At 37.5% G+C, this 13,033-nt stretch overlaps 1 protein-coding gene across 1 annotated transcript in view; it reads right to left on the bottom strand.

Annotated features, from left to right (window-relative positions):
• Positions 1-10,109: 10,109 nt before the first annotated feature.
• Positions 10,110-13,033, bottom strand: part of LOC106870978 (sodium-coupled monocarboxylate transporter 2) — a 64,698-nt gene continuing 61,774 nt past the window's right edge. Inside the window, exons 14-15 of the mRNA XM_089352498.1 lie at positions 12,624-12,742; positions 10,110-11,015 (exon numbers count right to left, since the gene is read on the bottom strand). Of these exons, the coding sequence (XP_089208624.1) occupies positions 10,923-11,015; positions 12,624-12,742 (212 nt within the window). The 3' untranslated portion in view covers positions 10,110-10,922. The remainder of the gene's footprint in view (positions 11,016-12,623; positions 12,743-13,033) is intronic.

Genomic DNA, 13,033 nt, shown 5'->3' on the forward strand with positions numbered 1-13,033 from the left:
TTTTGAATTCAAATTCCGCTGAGGTCGACTTTGCCTTTCATCCTTTCGGGGTCGATAAATTAAGTACCAGTTGCGTACTGGGTCGATCTAATCGACTGGCCCCCTCTCCCAATTATCAACAACTGCGCATGCCACACATTGTGGCAGGGTACAAAAAGACTACCATGGATGTCCGATGCCACGCTTCTCTCAGACTTACATAGGCGCAGGAGTGGCTGTGTGGTAAGTAGCTTGCTTACTTCCAGTTTGCTCACTGCGCATGTGCGCCAGACTGGCTACTTGCAGTGAACGAAGATAGACATGGGTTTCGGCTCTGTCTATAGAAGGAAAAATTGAAGAATTCACCGGGGTGAGTCATTTTTGTTGCTCAGCTGGGCAGCAATTTATTGCTTCTATTTATTTTTTTAGTAAATTGTTGTCCAGCGGTGTGGCATCTTCGCTTTCCTTGGCGAGTTTTTTGTGTGTTCGTTGTACGAACAAATTTTGTATTCGCTGTTTGTGGGAGGCGGGTTCGCTTGCCCACAGTAGCGAAAATTTTTGTTTTGACTTTGAGCCAAAAAAAAAGCAACTTTTTGTGTCTCACTGTGCGAGAATTGTTGTTTTTGTGGGCGTATCTCGCCTCCGAAAAACTTGTGAAAATTTTGCTGCTGTGGCTCTGGATTACCTTTATTGGAATACCTTTACTGGAATACTTTTATTTTGGAGCACCTTTATTGGAATGCCTTTATTGGAATACCTATAGGTATTGCTGGTGGCCGGAATTGTGTTGCCTTGACTTAAACTGTCTTCCTTCTTTCCTTTTCTCTGCTCTGTCTTCTGTTCTTTTGTATTTAGTCTGATTTTTGTGAACTTTTTTGTTGAACATTTTCTTTTTTTGTAAGCATGGCAAAAAAGGGAAACACTGTCTTGGAGTGGGAACTGTGCCCACCCAAACAGTGGTTGAAAGAAATGGAGGAAAGAACAGTGACGCTCCGAACCTACTCAAAGGTGTTGGATAGCGTCACTGTCTTTCCTCAAACTATTATTGAAAAGCAACTTACGAATGTTAATGCCAACTTTAAATATATTTCAAGGGGAGTCAAATATGCAACCGTGTGGTTGCTTTTTGACTCCCCGAGTGAAGCGCGCAAATTTGCGAGTGGGCCCATTGAGGGCAAAGAAATTTTGTTTCTGTCCACATATTGTGGACAAAAAATAACGAGGGCTTGGGTTTGCGGGTTGCCGCCTGGAATAAAGCCCGAGTGGATAGAGGATTCTTTCCGCCGGGGTCTGGGCGGGACCGGAACCAAGCTCCTCAATGTAAAAATTTTGCCAGCAATTGACTGGGAGGGGTCAAAAGCGGTGTTGACCCTTTGGTCCCAGTCGATTGCGAGTCTGGTGTTGCCAGACTTTTTAAGGACGGCTCAGACAAGGTATCCAGTGATTTTGGAGGGACGCCCTCCTAAATGTCACAAGTGCCTTGAATCTGGCCATTTAAAAAAGAACTGCCCCAAGGGCCGAGGTAAGGCCCCGGAGCAGTGGAAAAAAGAGAATGAGTCCTCCGCCCCACCATTGGAGGGGGAGACGGAGGAAGTCGTGGAGGCGATGGCCTCCACGAATAGAAAGAGGAAGGCGAGCAACGGTGGTTGCTCACCAGGAGAAATAGAGGTTGCGGGAAAAGAGGACACCTCGGGTGTGCCGAAAGATGCCCCGACCCCCGCAACCGGTAAAAGGAAAAAAAAGAAAAGGAGAAACGGGAGACGGTCGACGGACGTGCCACCGACCAAACCCGTTGCCCTTCCGTTGGGAAGTGTGCCACCGGATCGGGAGGCTCTGTCAGTGGGATTTGTGTCACCGACAGAGCAGGTTGCGGCCCTTTCCGATGATGAGGAAACGGAGTATATCTTCTGTTATCTTAAGGGAAGGCCCGTTGAAAAGTGTCTGGATGATCTATTTGACCGTGAGCGTTACGACTGGGAATGTATAGACCATCGACGTTGGCCTCCGCAGGTGGCTGCGGAGGTCTTAAATCATAGTGAAGTCATGGAGGTCGAAAAGACCTGTCAAAAAGAGGATATTATTTACTTTCTTTCGGGCGTGCCACTGCGAGATCTCCTGATGGCGACGGGACAATTGCTTGGAGGCCCGGATGAGGAAGATTAGATCTTTAAAAGGAACTTTTATTGAACTTTATTGAACAGCCATTGAATTTTTGACTTTTATTGGATTTGTATTGAACAATGTTTTCGAGGGGTTATCGATCGGCGGGTGTCGGTGCCTCTCTCATTTTTATTCACCTTTTGTTATCATCCTCATCTCATTAATGTCCGTGTCCAGCCCGCAGCTACTTTACGTTTGTCTGTCCTTGTTTGTCCCCTCTTTGTAAGGCCTTAATGGCCAATCTAATGAAATAAAGTAGCTTGCTTACCAACCACATGGTTCCCGGTTTGTATATATGCATGTGTATGTATATGTTTGTGTGTGTCCCAACATCACTTGACAGCCGATGCTGGTGTGTTTACGTCTCCGTAATTTAGCGGTTTGGCAAAAGAGGCCGATAGAATAAGTACTAGGCTTACAGAGAATAAGTCCTGGGGTCGATTTGCTCGACTAAAGGCGGTGCTCCAGCATGGCCGCAGTCAAAACTGACCGAAAAAAGTAAAATAGGTGTGACAGTAATAATAACAAGAACACTGCCGGTTCCCCCAACAGACTGTCGTTTGATCGAAAATCATCAAATGGTCAACAGATAGAATTCCATGAATCTATTAGTTGATCGAATTCCATCAAATGAAGAGTGGAAAGAATTTGATTTAGTGGACAACTGATGGAATTTAATTGACCTGTTGAACGAATTTTTTCCAAACAATCAGATGATAAAATTCGATGAACAAACAGATTGATGAAATTCGATCAACTGTCCAGCTGATAAAATTCGATCAACTGTCCAACTGATAAAATTCGGTCAACTTGACTGATCCAGAAAACTCGCAAAATTCGATCAACCGACTGATGAAATCCGATCAAGTCACTGATTGATGAAAATCTATTAACTGTTTCGGTCAGTCTCTCACCTACCATTTCGAACGGTCTAAAAGTTCTCCCACCTCTGGCGACACCATAAGAAAATTAAGTGCCTTCTCTTTCTCATATATAAATATCATGTAGGAATAAAAGAAGCAATGATGATATCCTCTTAGCTACTCCAATTTCCCGGTAAATTTTCACATACCCATAAATAGACCATTGTTCATCGGCAGATGTTATATTTCATATATTTACAATTAAGTTGAGTCAATAAACCACCTCTTCAAGTTTGACAAAAGCTGCGCAACATATAATATTTCAAAATGCATTACCAAAATTGACTGCACATGTCATTTATAACAGATGCAGTCAAAATAATCATGAAAACATTAGCGTGAATTATACAGGAGTGTCATATTGAAAAGTAGGCTGAATCTTTTGGGGTTGTTCACACATTTCTGCTGGTAAATATCATCACATCATGAATATTCAGAACAATATCTCAACAGAGTAATAGATCTTGCTGTCTAAGATTCTCAAACATTTAAGGTTAAGCAACTGAGGGTTATACTGGATGGCACCGAACTTACACAGACCGAATTTATTTGGTAACATTTTGATGTACCAGCATGATCTTAGTAACGGTGAAGAGTAAACGTGCTGTGAAGAGTGAAACAGTAAACTGGAGAATTGCTTAATAAACAAACATTGACTCTCTTCCTAACAGTAAAATAATAATAATATACAGGCTTGATATAAAACTGACAAATTCTTCATTTACACGTGAAAGTCGAATAGATACTAGTCGCTGATTTTCTCTTGTTAATCAGCAACCTTTTATGTCAGACTGCAATGATGCTTTCTGACTACACGCTTTGGTGATGTAAGTGGCAGAATTTGCTGTTATTGCAACTGAAAGTGAACGATGGTAACTTGGTTAGTGAAAATATAAAAACTTCATGTTGCATCTATAACATCATATGTACACATAACATCCATATACATGGATGTGTGAGTGTGTGTGGGTGTATATATATATATATATATATCTGTAATATTATATGTGAAAATTATTCGGTTGCCATAATAAGACTCCGAGTTTGGGATGTCGGGACGGAAACCTGCTCCGGCATCTCTTTAGTTATCGAGGCAATCAAAATATGCTAAAATCCAAAACTCGGAGTCTTATTATGGCAACCGAATAATTGTCACATATTATATTACAGATAAATTCCTCTATTTACATAATATCGAGGTCTCTTTCATTCTTTTGTTGTCTTACCATTACTATTATATATATATATACATACACACATATACATACACACACGTGCGCGTGCACATATATATGTATGTATGTATGTGTGTGTGTGTGTGTGTGTATGTGTGTGTGTGTGTGTGTGTGTGTGTGTGTGTGTGTGTGTGTGTGTGTGTGTGTGTGTGTGTGTGTGTGTAGGTAATCCAGGCAAGTACCGCAATAGCTCTCACGTTTCGGCTAACTACTTCGAACCACGCTTGTAGAAAGACCACGAATGAAGACGCACAGCAGGAGATGCTGGATTCCACACGCAGCTGCAAATCCTCTGAAACACGTGTCGGTCATTTTGACCTACTAATTATGCTATATAGCCAAATGTTAAATTAAAAGAAAAGTTTGAAGATGTACCAGACTCCATATTTTTTGTAATTGTTTGGTACACACACATACACACACATACTCACACGCACACACCTTAGAATTCTGCCTTCGATTATCAATCGGACTATACTGGATATCTTTTATCGTATTTTGCACTGCACTCACCTCGCCTAACTTTTCCCAGCTTTCGTTATTTTTTTCTTGATCGCCTACTCCTATTTTCTTACCCACCTTTTTTTTTAACTCAATCACTTTTTCTTTAAACCTCTTTCCTGCCGTCTTCATTATTTTTTATTATATTATTTTCAACTTGATCTTGTTTCTACACCTACTATTTTTCTCCTTCTCTCTCTTTTTCTCTCTGTCTATGCCTATTTTTTCTCTCTGATGAAGGACTAACATGTGAACCGTCAAGACTCTGCACAATCATATCAAATGCTTAAGCCTTAAACTAATACGATATTCGTTAGAACTCTTTCTTTCTGTTATTTTAATGTTTCTTGACCTTACATCATGCACACACATATGCACATATGCATGTATGTATGTATATATATATATATATATATATATATATATATATATATATATATATATATATATATATACACGTATATATATACACCCGTATGCTCACACACACACAAATATATATATATATATGTATACATACATCACATACATATGTATTAGTTGTGTGGTACCTGGGCGGCACCTTGGGTAAGTGTCGTCTACTATAGCCTCGAGCCGACCGAAACCTTGTGAGTGGATTTGGTTGACAGAAACTGAAAGAAGTTCATCATGTGTGTGTGTGTGTGAGTGTATATATATATATATATATATATATATATATATATATATATATATATATATATATATATATATAATGATAATAATATTAGGGATAAAAATCAAAATTTACAGGTAAAAAACTCAATTAAATTCAATTTATCAAAAATAAAAATTAAACTTCACAGTATATAATGTATAAATATATAATTTAGAAAACTTGGTTATGAAACACGTGTAGTCGTTTTATTATTATTATTTTATGATTTTTACTTTTCTATATGTGACTGTGGATTTTCATGGATGAGTTCATGAACTTTGGTTCCTTTCTCTAAATTATATATTTATATATATATATATATTAGAGGTATTGGTACCCAGAAGACCCAAGGTGGCAGGTAACGCTATGTAAGTACTATGGAAAGACCGTAGTTAAACTCTCTGTTCGATAATGATACGAGTGACGAATCTAATGCGGATCTTGTATGAGCATGTATATGTTAAATAAAATGAGACAACAAAGTCAAGGCTGTGTGGAATTTTCAGGACATTTATAAAGAGAAAGGTAGTCTTACAGCTGCCTCTGGGATATTAGGGATATTCCTTCATCAGAGACGATGTGCGATGGTTAAATAGAGGGAAATATTAGAGTTCAATATGAGAAGTTATTTTGGAAAAGAAAGCAAATAAGGAGTATATAGGGAAATAGGAGAATGAATGTAGAAATAAAAATACATAGTTGCAGTTCCATTATCCACGTAAAGTGGTGTGTAGAAGTGGTATAAATGCTTCCTGTTTGTGGTATTCATAAATGTGGAATTCATAAATACATGCATATACATACATATACATGCATACACACACACACACACACACACACATATATATATATATGCACACACACGCATACCCATAAATATATGCATATACGCATTCACGTGTGCACATACATGCATACATGCACACGTACATACAGATACATGGACACATACGCGCCCACACACACACACACGCACGCACACACACACACACACATGTATATATATATACATACGCACATACATCCGCATACGTACGCATATGCATGCCCCTATGTATAGTATTAAACAATTAAGATAACAGTGGAGAGTTAAAAAATCAATGGAAAATCAAATAGTGTTGTTGGAGATTACCTAAGTGGTGTTCGGGGTATGTGCTGTGCGGTTATTTAGGTTGCATTTAGATTTGTGGTAAAATTTGAAGGTATGGAAAAAGCGGTGGTTGCATGTGCCTAGAGGCTCATTATATTTATTTAGTAGTATTGAAGAGTTGTGCTGGAATACCTCTTTTAGGCATAACTTACAGGCTGAGCGTTGACCTTGGTATGGAAGCCCTGAATTTATTATGGGCTATAACAAAATGTAGGGAATATTTCTATTTTTGAGATGATGTATGTGATTGGAGAGTGTTGTGGATTTACTGTGTTTCTCGTATCTAAAAGAATTGAGATGCGCAGCGTATCGTTGTTTAAAATTTATAGTTGTTCCTATATATATATATATGATTGTAGAATTGTGTAACATGTTGAAGACGGTGCATTTATGAATTCCTATTGGAATTTATATACCACGGACAGGAAGCATTTCTACCACTTCTACACACCATTTTCCTTGGATGATGGAACTGCAACTATAAATATCTTTATACATTTTTATTTTTATTTCTACATTCATACTCCTTATTTGTTTCCTTTTCCAAAATAATTCCTCTTATTGAACTCCAATATCTCCCTCTATTTAACCATCTCACATCGTTTCTGATGAAGGGATATCCCTAATATCCCAGAAACAGCTGTAAGACTAACTTTCTCTTTATAAATATCCTGAAAATTCCACACAGCCTTGGTTTTGTTGTCTCATTTTATTTAACACACACACACACACACACACACACACACACACACACACACACACACATATATATATATATATATATATTTATATATTTATATGTATGTATGCATGTATGTATTCATGTATGTATATATGTATGTATAAGACAAGAAATAAGTTTTGCTTCTTTTTATGGTTAACAAAACCGAAAAGAAGAGCTATATCAGGCTATGTAAAGTTGACTTTAAAAATCGCTATGCTAACCAAATATTTTTCTTCCAGCACAGAGACAAAAGTAAAGCTACTAAGTTGGCTAGGCACGTATGGGGTTTGATGTCTAACACCACACCATATACAATCAGGTGGAAAATAGTTGAAAGGTCCACACCATATGTCAATGGATAAAAAAATGTAGGCTATGTGTAGCTGGAGGAACACAGATCCTTTTCAGATTTAAGACCTCCACTGCACTGCTGAAGTCTAGATCTGAAATTTTCAGCGAATGTAAACATACAGATAAGTTCCTGTTTGCCAATTAGAAAGTTCTACCCTCTCCGGATTGAGCAGTTGTACCACAAACTCTAGGCTCTATTCATTTAGCCTTATGACTTTACGGTCAAATGGGACATAACTCTAATTCTTCTTTTTTCTTTTTCTATTTTCCTTTTCGTTTTCCAGTGTTTTCAACCTTCCTCTATTTACATCTACTTTCTTCTCACCTTTTCTCGTATTTTTTCTTATTCCATCGTCCTGTTATAGCTTGTTATGCCATGTGGACAGAGCATTTGTTTTCATCGCATGAAACTATTAGTTGCTTATAAAAAAAATATTCTGTGTTTATTAAATAATATTTCTCTTTCACCAGCTGGAGTACTTTTTTCGTTGATCTTATCATCATAAAATAGTACACTACATATGTATGTGTGTGGGTGTGTGTGTGTGTACATACATATGTATGTACACACGCTGTATGTATTATATATACATATATATGTATGTGTAAGTGTGTGTGAGGGCGCATGGCCTAGTGGCCAGGGTGTTGGACTCACTATCACGAAATCGTGGTTTCAATTCGTAGACCGGGTGGTGCGTTGTGTTCTTGGCACACAGTTCATCTGTTCAGGTTACGTCGATTTGACGGAGGGAATGAGCTAATGTGCGGCACGAAGATTTGATCACTATAAACAAATCATATGTATAGGTTATTCGGAAAAAGCTGAATGTGTGTGTATATATATGCGGCGTTTATGTGCTTTCTAAACAACTTGCAAAATAACTTCAAAGAAAAGGTTGATTAAAGTGAATTCCAGGTGCATATTATTTCAGCTCAAATTTTGTTTCAGTGTTGAGACTTTTCACAGCTGACGGATCTTCTGATCAATGAAACTCATCTTTTTGAGCTCTTTCAGTGTAGCGCCGATCATTCCTATTTCAAAGACGCTCAACACCAACATGATGAGATTATCTTTTAAGCTGATACAGTCTTCCTTCGTTCCGGTTAAAATGAAAGCTCTTCAATATCTGAATTTTCAACACCAATGGCTTAAGAGCTAAAACTTACAGGGGTGATGAGAGAAAACACCATTGATGGACTAAACGTGTCAATTAACACTTTCGAAACAGTTCTGGTAACTGATCATTTAGTGTGACCATCGAGTAGATGCCACTATAAATTGGAGCGCCATATCCTCTCAAAACGAGACCGAAAATTGTAGTGATACTAAGTACTGATAGTCGTCTCTATCGAAAGTGTGGATCAATCCAAGTGGATAGGAACGCCACTAAACGTTCAGGTTTATACAACTCATTCTCTCAGTGTATTGCGTGAAATAGTATTTGTCATGAATAGCCATGCAGGGAATCCTACATTTTTTGCATGCTTCCGGCAATTAAACCAACGACTATCGCCAACTACTTTTCAAGTACCTTGGCTAAAATTTTACACTCTTCGTTCATCAGAGTTACGGATCTGAAATTATCGACGATATTCCCTTGTTTACACCCTTGTGCAGTAACATCAACTCTCGCCGACTGGCCCAGGTACGAATGTTCCCAATTTGCTTGCTGCCATGTGTCACAGAAGTCTTCCATAAGAGCATCAAACAAGTCTGATATATATCTATAAAGTTAGTAGGACAGACCATCCAAGCCTGACAATCTGCCCATTTCACAGCCACTTATCGCCAGTCTCATCTCAGTTGCTGTTATCTGCTGAAATACACCGCAGGTCGCCCATGTAGACACTAAGGTTCGCAGTCTTTAGACAAAGTGCTACTGAAAAATTGCCCACAAGTGTCTAGAATCGAACAGCAGGCGCCTTTTCATTGAGGTCCCTTAAAAGCCTTATTGTCATTTTGCATCCATGTCATATCTCGACCTTGTGAGTCACTTGAACAGTTGTCGATCAGGTACATTAACTTACACAACGCAACTGTCGTGTTTTGCATCGAAAAATATTGTCGACTGCTTGCACTTGGTCACAATGCCTTTTTGCAATCTTCTGACTAGTACTATTGTTTTCAACTATTGTTTTATACAGCTAATTATTTATTGTACCTTATCTATTCTCCTCTACTGGCTCTCTTCATACAGACCTGCTACCAATTGTTGAAGTTCATGTCAACTTCTGCTTGACTAGTTCACTTATCCTGTGGCCGAAAGCTTTCCATGTTAGAGATGACGTGTTCAGCTACCAATAACTGTTCAAAACTTTTAGGAGATAAGAAATAAAATAGGTAATAATTACATCTTTCTTAAAGTCATTAGCAACAAAAATGAAGCAAAATCAACTTAAACCGGAAATATTCAGTATGTATTTATTTAGGTATAAAAACGATGGAGAGAAACGGAGTGTTGTGAAGTTTGTTTTCATCAAGGGCATTAGTAAAATAAAAGAAGCCACTTCCGTCTGGAAAACGAAACTGGGAATGGTAATTGTTTCTAATTTAGACACAAGGTCAGCAATTCCGAGGAGAAGGATACGTCACTATCACGATCCCAGTATTTAACTGCTGGTTTCTTTTATCGACTCCGGAGAGATGAAAGGTCAAGTTGGCCTCGTTGAGATTTGAACTCAGAACGTAAAGAGCCGAAAGAAATATTGCATGGCATTTTGTTCGACGCTCAAAGGATTCTGCTAATTCACCACCTTCAAGATTTATAATAATGGCTGAATTCAAGGAGAGAAGTGTAGTCGAGTCACATTTATTCCAGCATATCATTGGCATGTTTTACCAAATCCGAGCTAAAAGTGAAGAACAAATTCAACCATTATTGAAATTCAATAGTATTTACTTTTTCTGACCTAAGTATGAAACCCGATAACATTTCAGGTAAGAAGAGATGGGGGGAATTGTGATAATCTGTGTTTGATAAAGACAATGATTTATATAGAATAGAAATATAAGCGCTGTGTTTATATGTTGGCCTAGGTTTTTGTTGATAAGAATATATGTTTGTCTGTACATATAAGAGACTATCTGGAGTATATGTGTGCGTGTGTACTTCAGATGTGGGTGTATGCTAGCGCAAATGTGAGAGAGGTGGAGCTATATGCTGTGTGTTAACAACATATTGGACGAGACAGTATGTCGTATATAACTTGTCTTCATACATTTTCAGGCAGGAGGTGTCGCTGCGGATACGTCATTCTCGATGGCGGCGTCCATTTCTAATGCAGCTTTATCCTCTTTATCCGCTTCTGCGTATTTCTGAAAACGAGAGGGAAACGGTAAATGTATTACGATAGCCAGACGGATACATACGCTTATATATATATATATATACATATATATATATATATATATATATATATATATATATATATATATATATATATATATATGTGTGTGTGTGTGTGTGTGTGTGTGTGTATATATATATATATGTGTGTGTGTGTGTGTGTGTGTGTGTGTGTGTGTGTGTGTGTGTGTATACATACATACATACATAATACGTACATATGCATACGCGATAAAAAAGACTCAAAATCGACTAGTGTTGGTCTACGTCGACAAGTCTTGTATTATTTAGTACAGTGAACTGCCACAGGGAATGGAAAATACAACGCTTCGGGCAAAGCTCTTCTTCGGGAAAAATTGACAGGAGAAAAAAATATATACATATACACACACGCATTAAGAAGTGAATTTGTTTTGTATGGTTGTTTGGAACGCTATAATCCTTACAATAATAACTATAAGATCGATACTATTTCTAGCACGCTAAACGTACTTTGGTTACTTTGAAGTTTGTTTAAATTAGAGATATATTGCAACCACGATAAATTACTGAAAGAAATATTTACTAAGCAAGTGAGATTTTTTTATAAATTTCAGGAAAATGTACTTTCTGAACTTCCTTTTATTATTGGTGTTAGTAAAGGGGTGCTAAAAGTAAAAGACACACGCTTGAATTTTAAAAACAAACACGTGCGAAATGCGTTTGACCAAAATTGGAACTACGAGCTTGAACAGCACCCACCCTACCTCTCCCTCGCAGAAAGACTATTAACACAACTTCAACTAAAATGTAAGACTAACTTTACCTAACTCTATTCTTATACCACTATATGCATTACTATATCCACTAACTGTTATTCCTGCATCTCTCACACCATGAACTTTAACATACTTCTCAACATTCTGAAGAGATCTGCCAAACCATTTGGCACATCGAAACGATCGTAAATGACTCATTATATAATCTCCACATAATTAAATCAATGGCTAACTAGCCCAATTGACTTGCTTCTTCTTGTGTTTGTTTCTCCATTCTCCACTTAATTATAATTATAAACTGCGGTTTAAACAATAAATTACCTGCCTCTGGATACCTTCTAACAAAGACGGTACCCACACAAATAATCTCCAGGAGTGCCTTCGGATTTAACTATCCCCTGGTTGCTGAGATACTTCAGACTACCCCTGAAATATTGAAGCAATCCTATCATATATATATATATATATATATATATATATATATATATATATATATATATATATATATATATATATATATATATATAAACTGCCTTCCGCAGTTAAAGATAATGAAATTTTGAGTGGATATACTTGATCGCTGCAGCAAAAGGAGTAAACAGATAAATCACTGAGATTAATTACTCCGTGGTGTCATCTGCACGAACAGTAATAGTTCAGTTAATCTTTACATATTTGATATAGGGAACATCATAAATCTAACAAGAGATATTAATGAGGTGAGGAAAAGGTAAAACCAGCTGAAAGACTAAGATTATTTTAGTCATGTCATCAATGTTCCTTTCAACCTCTCGATGGAATTTAACTTGAATTACTTACATTTTCGTGCTTCACACCGAAGTATAGCTTCTTCCTTATTCTCTCAGGCAGGCAAGGACAACAAACATCAAAGATAGGACAGATGTATTTTGGATCTATGTTTTCTGGATTGTTGGGCCCTTAAAAGAACAAAAGAAAAACAATATTAGTAAAAGGAATTTTGTAAATCTTTCCACTGTATGACTCCGGATTTGTTCTTACTACAACAGCTCCTTGTGTAGTAGGAACAAATTGTGAAGAATTGTTCCTACTACAGAAATCTATCGGAGGAACTGTTCCTGTTCTTAGGGTCAGACCTTTATTGTTTGTTTTAGCAACAACCCTTTGCCCTTGGGTGCTTTTAGTGCAGTCCACTCTCTTGCAAGAATTCAGACCAGGTTTGTAATGAACATGTTATATTACTGAATTTT

The sequence above is a fragment of the Octopus bimaculoides genome, chromosome 5, assembly GCF_046866305.1.
Source record: "Octopus bimaculoides isolate indiv1 chromosome 5, ASM4686630v1, whole genome shotgun sequence".
Lineage (NCBI taxonomy): Eukaryota > Metazoa > Mollusca > Cephalopoda > Octopoda > Octopodidae > Octopus > Octopus bimaculoides.